The following is a 10,420-nucleotide window of genomic DNA, read 5'->3' on the forward strand; positions in this document are numbered from 1 at the left end:
GTGGCACAGGACAGGATCAAATGGAGGCTCTTATTGTCGGAGGCCAAGACTCACTTTGGGTCACTGCGCCACTATAGTTAGTAAGTAAGTAACTTATTATGTTGCAATTTTTTGCTTTTTTATAGCTTTATCATAAACATAAAGATTAGTCCTTGTTCTTAACAATTGTAACGTTCCGCATTCTTTCTTAATTCATATTGTGTATAGGTACGTAAATTCATCATTAAATGAAATTATATAAATTTCTTTTTGACTACACAATCATTGTAATAAGTATTCTAATGTTTGACGTTGTTCCTGACTCAATGTTATAATACACCAACAGACGAATTTCAGTCACAGCGACTAGCGGCGGGCGCCCCTACCACATTGATCTTGAATGCGAACTCATACAAAGTGCTTTGTTCCATATCAGTCCTTTATATATAATAAGATATGTTGTTGTTTATAATGTCCTTTTCGTTTCACTCCTAGTCCAATGGCGCTGGTCACGGAAGACCCAACATAGCAATAGAAAGGCCTGTGAGACCACTATTGGTGACTGCATATTGCAGTCTAACCTCACTGCATCATCTGTCATGCATCATCGATCATCGATGCTGCATGGTCTAGACTCTAGAGGAACAATTTGCATGGAAAAATCTCAACTGCTGTTTTTGACTTCACCACACACTAAATCGATGGGTTTATAAATAATCTGTAGTCAAATAACGTAATCACCATATCGATAGAGATAAAAGCTAATAAGTAACGTTATGATCAAGCTATCCCATAACTACACACGATTATTGATATGACGCATATATTCGAAAGCTTCGACATGGATATTATTAGTATTAGGAGGAAGTTAGGTTTTGAACTTCATCTATACTAATATTATAAGGCTGAAGAGTTTGTTTTGAAAAATTCATTCAGTTTTAGATAGCCCATTTATTGAGAAATGCTTTAGGATATATATGCTTGCACGTGTTTAGGTTCGTCTTCGATGTTTACCTATTCAAAAAAAATCAAATTTTGTATGAAAATGAAATTAAGTGTGGTGCGTGAAATTAACCTTTATCGGTGGTACAAAATGTTTTCAAAAAGCCTAGAGGATGTAAACGACGATGAGCGTCTCGGACGCCCGAGCACTTACACAACAGACGAAAAAATTGATGAAGTGAAGAAAATGGTATTGGCCAATCGTCGAACCACCGTTAGAGAAATTGCCTTTGAAATTGCCAACATTCGGAATGGATGCGCCCACTTAATTTCGTTTATCACACAGAATTTCATACAGGTTCTTTGTTCCATTTGATATAAATAGGTAAAAAACGAAAACGAACCAAAATACGTGCGCAAAGCAGCTGTCAATAATTAACTGAACATTCAAAATGGCCGAACTTGTCAGCATAAGCGAGAGACATGGTACATATGTCAACATAACGCCACAAAAAAAAATCTAAATTCGAATATACATAACCGGCGAAAATTCAAAATTTGAACACTCCTCGTATGTGCCACGGGCGAAGCTGGGGCGGACCGCTTGTATTTCATAAATTATCTGATCAGTTTTTCACTGGTTTCACAAAATACAAAGTTAATTACTATAGCGCAATTTTGATTTATAATGGTATGCACGAGTCGTTTTAATATGGACAAACTATTAACGGTGAACAGCTTGAAGCTCTAACAAGCATTGTTTGCAAGTTAATTAGAATGATAGGAGAGTGGCACGTAATGAATTTTGTGGCTTTTATGGTTACAGATGCTTAGCTTTATCAATTGAATTGGTCATCAAAATTATCCATCTCAGTTAAAGGTGCCAGAAATCAGTGCTAACTGAATCTGTGTTACAACTTGAACTCGTGTAATTTGCAATGCGCTCATGAAATATTCTCGTATAAGGAGCATCAAAGTTCGTTGAGCCAATTGATGCGATGCGTGATTCGAATTGTTTAATAGTCGTCCTGTAATTTTAGAATGAACGCAAGAGATTAGTGTGGGTAGGCCGCGCTAGCTGCCGGCGACCGATGTACGAGACGCACTCCGGCTCAAGTCTGGCCTTTGGGATAATGCGGATGTATCGTGTCCACCTACGACGAAAAAATCTTTAACTGTGATTTATATTGTTAATCAATAAGGAGTGCTTATCATACTCAAATGTCGTGATTTCTATGATATTTAATTTTTATATACTTAATCAATTGCTTTTCTTTCTTGAATGTGGGAGACGAGCACGCTTCGACACGAATTGGGATCACTGATTGACACATTGGGTAGCTCACACCGTGGAAGGTACCACAGAAAATATGCATGTTTTATGTATACCATGTAAGATCATATGAATGCTTAATTTATATCAACCTTTTATTATATATCTGTGCGTTCTGCCCAGGCTTCGTCCGTTGGACATAATCTCTTTCCTGCCGTTAATGAATTTTTCGTAAGAAATCAGTCCTATAGTTCCTGGGTTAAGCGCAATCAAACAAAAAAATAAACTCTTCAAAATTAATATTTTTACTATATCAGTATAGATATTGTGAGTAGCGAAGCACCCCACTGCAATTAGTTATATCTAACGTTATTTTATTGACTGAAAATGTAATAAACACTCCACAGCAGATCGAACATAAACCAGAGCTGATAAGTGGCCGGGGTCGAGTTACATGTAATGCGGCTGCAAGTGACGTTAATAGCCAATAGCGATAGACGTTACATGGATATTCTTTGTTGTCTCCTAATTCGTAGTTACTTCATATCAAATATTTAAGTCTTAATGTATTTTTTGTGACAGAAATCTGTAATCTCTGGTTTACTTGAAAAGCATAACTATTTATAAAAACTACGGTATTTGTAAAGAATTGTCCTAGGTAGAAATTTAATGAATTATTCCACTTAATTTGAAATAGTTATAACAGCTCGAGCACTTAATCAATGTATGTAATCGATATTCTGCATCAGTATGCACGGGTGCAGCCGGCGAGGCGTGCACTCGCTACAACTAATGCGGGAAGCTTCAGCACCTCATCGCCCAGTCCTCGCACGACCGCAGCTTATATGATTGCGTGCTCGATTGCTTTGAAAAAACACACAATAAGGATTTTAGGGACCCTTCCATGTACTTGTATAATACAACAAAAAAAACAATTATGTTGTAGATTTTGTGGTAGCCTGGCAATCAGATATTCTGATTTAATTGTTGCGCTTGTAAAAATACATGTGCCTCGCATTATCTTTAATGTTGTTATCAAAATGAGCATTGCGCGATGATTGAACGCATTAGAAGATAATATAATGTCAGACGAGTCACATGTGGTGTCCAAATGTTGATTTGGCGCCGACGAGCCCTCAGCTTTAGTAAAAAGCATTCCTTATGAATAGTCTAACTAACTGTTGTCGGTTACACTTAAATATTGTGTACTATTTAATCGCTATTAATATTAAAAACAAACTTCATTTCATAAGCTTCAATTTGGATCTAATAATCTTCTTTTAATCATTGTGTAGTGCTTTCTATAAATAAGTAGGATACATGGTAATTAATTTAAGATTTTTTCCTATACCTACTAATTAAAAAGCCATCGTAAAAAAAAAAAAAACTGATAAGACATTTTAGAACATGATTTTTATGATGCACTCTGAACTCAAGTACGTTGACATCTCGTCTTTTTATCACTCAATATATAAGCTGTATACTGTCGCTTACGAGATTCTAATACCATAGTTGTTCATAGCGGTCAACGGAGCTAGTGAGTCGTGCGATTATAAGCAACCTCCGAAACACAGAAGCAATCGCATGCTACTATTTTATTCCGATCTTCTGTGGGGGTTTGGTACCTTCCGCGATGCGAGCTAGCCCAAATCGAGCCGAAGCGCTCCTACATATAATCATCAATCATAGAAACTCGCATTTAAATAGTCTGATTGATTATAAATGGATAAATGTAAATATTGACAGGACCTCTGGGTGATGAAGAACAAATTATGCAGTTAGACCATAAATATTCATCACGTCCTATCGGCTGTCGGCACACGGCGTGCGACGCTGGGCTTATTGCGCAATCAAATTGACACAAGATTGACATGTTGCTTATTTTGTTAAATGGTGAAAACAATAATAGACCTTATCTTATTGCCATCCTATGTTTTTAATCGTTTGGAAATCCTGAGAGCATACTAGTACCTCGAGGGAGAAAGTCCGCCTCACTCGAATGAAATTAAAGTTTCGAACATACATAGATTAGAATCTGTTAGATATTTACTGAAGTTCGATATAGATGTTAAAATCTTTAGAAAATACATATAATATCTAAGTAGTTGTGGCATGAGTGAAATGTGAACCAATCGATGGACAAGGCAAGGTAGCACGAGTTGCGTCTATATTAATCTTTAACACCTTGAAACGTTGAAAATACATATTATTATGTCCTTAATGACAAGTTACACTAGTAGCGCATTTTTCACCATTCACGACTTGAATGCCAACACTTCCGCATATTAATTGAAACAATTTAGTTACGTCGTACATTCTTGTTCTTTGTTTAACTAAGTGTTACATATTACTGTAGTGGACACAAAAAAAGCCTATTACGGTCGTTGTATCACAAAGCACTGTAACATTATTAGATGAAGATACATCGTATCCGATTGGAATATAGCGTTAAATTGCTTCAAATTCTTTAAAATTTAAAGTATTAGTAGTATAGAAAAATTGTTATTACTTAAAAAAAAATGAACGTGTTCTACGTGTGATAGTGCCTACCCATGTCACAAAAAAAATAACCATGTCTGGCCGCTCCTTAGACGGGTCCTTTCTTCATGTAACACATAGCAAATCGCTATAGTGAGTCGGCGGTGGCTCGCCAGGAGTGAGGAGCAGGAGTGAGCAGGCTGGCGGTGTGTCGCGCCGTGAATCACGCGCTCTATATATAGCCACCCGACGCCGGCGGTTTGGACTCGATTCCCCAACAAATTCGATGAATCCCGCCTCATTTTTTGATCCTTATATGGCTTGTGCATTGTCCAACCACCTGTCTCAATTTCTAGACATTTTTTTTTTTAAACCATATGTACTATTGGTCTTCGTACATTTAATATAACTGCAATCTAAATTTTGTTACCCTAAAGGATGCTTTATTTGTTTGTATATGTGTTAATAGTCATTAATTTTCCTTACTGTTTAATCGCAAAATAGTGAATTTTCCTAAAGATTAGGTCCGTCAAATGCTATTTCAGTTAAAATTATTACAGTATTATGTCGTTATTATTTTCATGAACAAGTTCCTCTCTGCCAAGACCTAGTTGAAAGAGCAGCACAATATTCATGTATACAATAGAATATTTTGCTGCGATATTGGGTCCTATAAATTCATTATGTCGAATACGTTCGGACAATGTAAGCGATTAAAATGAGAATTTGGAGCGGTCGAGTTGTTGCCATACCACTGACACAATTGTGCATGAATCACTGACGGCTTACGGCGTCGGGCGGCGGGCGGCGGGCGGCGAGCGGCGCGCGGTGCGCCTGGCGCCGCGCTAATTGCTACCTGCTTCTGGTGTGCCGATTGGGGCTTCATCGGTGCCCGGTGCCCGGTGCCCGGTGCCCGGTGCCCGGTGCCCGGAGCCACGCTCACCTCTAGTCGCGGTGTTGTGATTGATGCGGTCATTTCGTTTTTGGAACGAGTGACAAGCGGTCTTTCGGTCGCCTAGTGTTTCCATTATTGAAGTAGCCTAATTCGCCAAATGTAAATTATAGCACTCGAATGACCTTGAAAGATAATGAATTCCACTAGTTCGTTTGAGTGAATCGTTCATTAATATCGAAACTTATGATTGTAACGTCCATACGTTCAAAATGTTATATTTTTTAACAAAATTTACCTAGGTACTTGTTGAAGTTATTCTTCAAAATTAGGTGTATATATAAGCATAAGTAGTATGTAAGTACATATTTAATAGAAGGCGACGAGAGATGCGTCTGGAGCGAGCTATCGATTGATTAACTGCATTCAGATAGCAGCAGTCTGGAATGTAGATGTCCTGCTCGCGAACCTAAATAGCTCTCTGCTATGACTGTACCATATCTCTTTATTATGCTCGGTCTTGTATAATTGGCGCTGAAACTTCGCAAGCTCTGTTCGACATTGTGAATTTTTAACGTTGATACGATATTACTAGACATATAACTGAAATACCTTTATTAGTATTGAACGACGCGAGGTCGATTTTCCTTTAAAAGTGCAATTTTATTAATTTATTCTTAGCTGTAATCATATTTTGCACATTGTTGAACGGCGTTTTCCACATTTTATTACCGAATTTTATTAAAGAAATTCCATCGCGTACATAAATATAAACAACGTCGATATTTCCGAGAAGCCTAATGTTTTGCCTCTCTCCACACCATTAAAGCTATCATAAAGCTATTATACGTGCAATAGTTTTGTTGATGACGCGCCGCAGAGCGCGGGGCGCTGCCCGCTGCCACGCAAACTATGAAATAGATTTAAAACTTCATAGCTTTCAATTTTTGAGAATTATTTTCGCATCAGGCTGCAGGCACCATTATGCCGGATGCCGTTTTATTAGATGTTGTTTGGACATTGGAATCACACGATACTAAATATTATAATTTTTTATAAAACCTATACAGGACAATATCTCGTAAATTAGGTATTAAATTGTTTCCACGCCGTTTAGGAGCCTCATCGGTAGTGAGCGGTGGTGCGATAGGCCAGTTCCAATGAGCAATGAGCGATGTAAAGTTAAGTACGACGTGATTAATAGGAGGATAATTGTGTGCGCTGAGGCCAATGTGCACTGTGCAGCAGATTGCGATACCCGCTCCGCCCGCTCGGCGGCGCACCGGCGCACCGGCCCACCGGCCGCGGCGACGCGCCGGCCGCATCCGGTGCCGAACCTGACGAGAATACACAGACAATGTATTCTTAGCCCTTTGCTCTTCTCATGCGTACTTTTCTAGCGATTATTGTATTCAACAATGTGATGTCTTAGATAAAAGCTCTTTGGGAATACGTTGCTTGCATAAACGGTCGCAATAATGTTATGTTTTATTGACAACTTATTATGGATCATTGTATCCCGATTCTACATGCGTAGTGGTTTTATCATTGTTTAATTGGCATTAAGTATAGTAGATATATTATATTTTAGAAGTATGTCACGGTTGAGTCAGCCAATAAGTCAGCCGTGTGAGTGATATGATTAAATGAACGGTTATGATGACATTGTTTTGTAATACGAACGGGTATTCATTTTAAGAGGAAAAGAAAAAAATCCAACCGATACATATTACATTAACGTTTATTAATGTAGTTAATTATAACTTAATTAAAATAATAATTTTCTTAACACTTTAAAGCATAACAAATACCAACTAAAACACAATCAGATAATTACAGATTGATCATTATAGTCACTTATTCGTATACAGTGCGTAGCTTTGGCTCGTAAAGCCCGTATCGTTACCGCAAAAAATTGTAATTTAAAAGACATCCATGAAAGTGTATAGCTACACTCGGTATGAATGCGATGCATCTCATAAAGGCCATATAATGAGGACGAATGCGACGATTCTACTAACAAGTGCACGCAAATAAGAACAAGCGATCTGGGTAGAAGGAAACAAAAGAGCGATGGAACGGCTCAGCGGGTCACGTGCTGGAGGGCGGCGGACGTCGGGCCGGCGGGCCGACGGGCCGGCGGGCCAGCGGGCGGCGGGCGGCGGGCGGCCTGCCGAGCTGGCGGGCCACCGCGCCGGACTGCGCACGCTATTCACAATACGATACAATATTCATAGTCCGAGATGCCGTGCCACTTTATTTTGCTATTATTTAGAATTTTTTGTAAAAATAAATATTTCCATTTCATGTAAATTGTTGAATTTCCTTTTTTCACCAGCCCGGGTTTTTGCGATTCCAGGATTAACAAACGCTTGCGTATACACTGCGATTCGTAACTATTTTAGTAAACGTCGTGGTACACGTAATAATATTAATGACACCTGGCGATTAGCTTTGCTACAAGTCGCAATTTATTGTAATTTCCTGTCTCGCTATGTTTATCGAGGAATGCGTACGAACAAATAGCGATCTACATTTTTGGGTCAAAGTTTCTAAAGGTTCGCACGTGCGTTCCAGACCTTTTGTGTGTCTACAATGTGCATGCAATATTCATACTGGGAATCACGTGAAATACCTCGTTAAGGGTGAATTCAACTTCCGTATCATGATACGCACTTGTGCTTCGTTTGACGATTTTTGTATTGTTAAGTTAATTTTGATAATGCTTCTTTATTGAATTTATAAATATACATAAACACTCTTTCACTAGAAGATCGGTACATTATCCCTTAATAACACAAGTAGACTGTCTTTTATTGTTGAGCGAAAGGCTTGAATAGATATTTGGTTTTCTTTTATGAAAGTATATTGCTATGTGGACGAGTACAATGATACGTGAAACTTTTTATATAAATTGAGTTGCAAAGACATGTCAAAGGAGAGTCGTAAGTAAACAAAGTAAGAAAACAACCTAAAATATTATAAAAGACCCATAAAATGTTAATTACGCCCTGGTTGTGATCATAAATCGATTTCGAAATAAGGGTAGCTTAGGGAACACTGCAAATTTCTGAGATAGAAAGATGTAAATATTTCTTGGAGTAATATTTCATCCAGATCTGCTCAGCAATTCAGAAGCTGCTCAACTAATAAACGACAAACCATTAATGACAATAGCAGCAATGTGAAAGGTGTAAAATGGAAAATATAGATTTAGCAGCCTTCCGTCGAGCTTCGCCGCCGTCAACAAAACGGAATTCCCATGACAATGAGAGATTTCCTCGCGGTATTGTGTCGGCTATCACTCTAGCCTTCTATCGCCTGATACAAAAACTATATCAGAGAATAGCTTCGTTGCGACATTAAAGAAAGACAAACGAACAAACACACTATTGCATTAATAATCTTACTTATCCTTACCTAATATTGTTAATGCGAGAGTGTGTTTTTTCGCTTGTCTTTCTTCGGAATCAGATATTTGAGGAGCTGCCGCATGATAACATTTCATAGATAATAATATGTAATAATAAAAATATTAAGCTTGATAATTATGTAGATAACATGGATGGTTGCATGTTGAGTTGTCGCGATAGCTCTTGTGCCCATTCGAGCCCCGACCCCTGCACTCTAGCGCCACTTGTGGTACGGTTTGAGCTATACTTATATCGGGAGACGAGTGGGGCGTTCAATATTTAAATAATTACTGCCACTTCGGCTTTCATTCAATTTACCCTGAAAATAATTACTTGTATAAAGAGTTTTTGAGTTCATAGCAAAAATGTTTTAAACTAAGTATTTGTCTGCGTTCCTTTATAATAAATAATAGACATTACAAAAGCATTCAAGAAATACAGTGTTGAAGAAAATTTATCGTGAATTTGAGAATAGCGAGATGAAAGTTTGAGATATTAGCATATAAGCGAAGTTGAAGTAAATTACGAGTAATGTCAAAATCTCAACAATCTTATGGCATATATTTAAGATGAGAATGTGCCGACTAATGGTCTCACAGCAGCGATGATAGTGATCTTTGCTATAATTGATCGACTGCAGCGGACCGTTACGAGCTTGTTGATTCGAAAGACGAAAGGTGGGGCACTTCACGTAAGATACGTTAATTTTGAGCAGCTTTGGTTTCGTGTGACGTGTGGAGCGGTTGGTGGACGGCGACCGGTCGCGCCCCGCGCCCTCGCCCGCGCCCTCGCCCGCGCCCTCGCCTGCGCCCTCGCCCGCGCCGCTCCCGCGCACGCCGCGTCGCAGCTGCGCGCTCGCTGCTCCACTACGTACACATTGTTCTGCAGGCTAATTTATGCAGCCGAGTAGCGAGTTGTGATTTCAATGTACATGTCGTTTTAATGACAGGCTGCTGAAGAAACATCGGCTATCGCGATACGGCCTTGTTTCACTTTTATAAGAATGTACTTACTTCCATATTTAATAGGTTGTTTTATTTTTTCTAGCAAAATGTAAAGTAATTGAGGTGTTTTGATTTTAGTTTATAAATAAACGTAAGATTCGTAAAACTAAAATGCAACAATTGAAGTGTATCTAATCTGTTCCCCTGATGTCTCTTGATATCACCGTAGCTGCCAAACTGCCAAAAAGGTCATTTTTTGTGCTCTTTACAAGGTGTTTCTTTTTTATATGAAAGCTGCTGTCTCCCATGGTCCCTTTGTAGTTGATCTAGTTCTGTTAATTCAAATGCGGTTGAGTTTTATGTTTAAAGTGCTTAATTGTGGTTTACCAAAACTTCGATCATTTAAAAGCAAGTAAATCAGTTAAAAAGGAAAGTAAAAGTCGTTTGATAATTAAAAAGTATAGTGTTGATATTTGTGTGTGTGTGTGTGTGTGTGTGT

General features: G+C 38.4%; 1 protein-coding gene across 1 annotated transcript in view; it reads right to left on the reverse strand.

The window, feature by feature from the left end:
- Positions 1-5,700, reverse strand: part of LOC119833015 (rho GTPase-activating protein 4-like) — a 21,752-nt gene extending 16,052 nt beyond the window's left edge. The window contains exon 1 of the mRNA XM_038356884.1: positions 5,529-5,700. Coding sequence (XP_038212812.1) covers positions 5,529-5,700 — 172 coding nt within the window. The remainder of the gene's footprint in view (positions 1-5,528) is intronic.
- Between the last annotated feature and the right edge of the window lie 4,720 nt (positions 5,701-10,420).

The sequence above is a fragment of the Zerene cesonia genome, chromosome 16, assembly GCF_012273895.1.
Source record: "Zerene cesonia ecotype Mississippi chromosome 16, Zerene_cesonia_1.1, whole genome shotgun sequence".
Lineage (NCBI taxonomy): Eukaryota > Metazoa > Arthropoda > Insecta > Lepidoptera > Pieridae > Zerene > Zerene cesonia.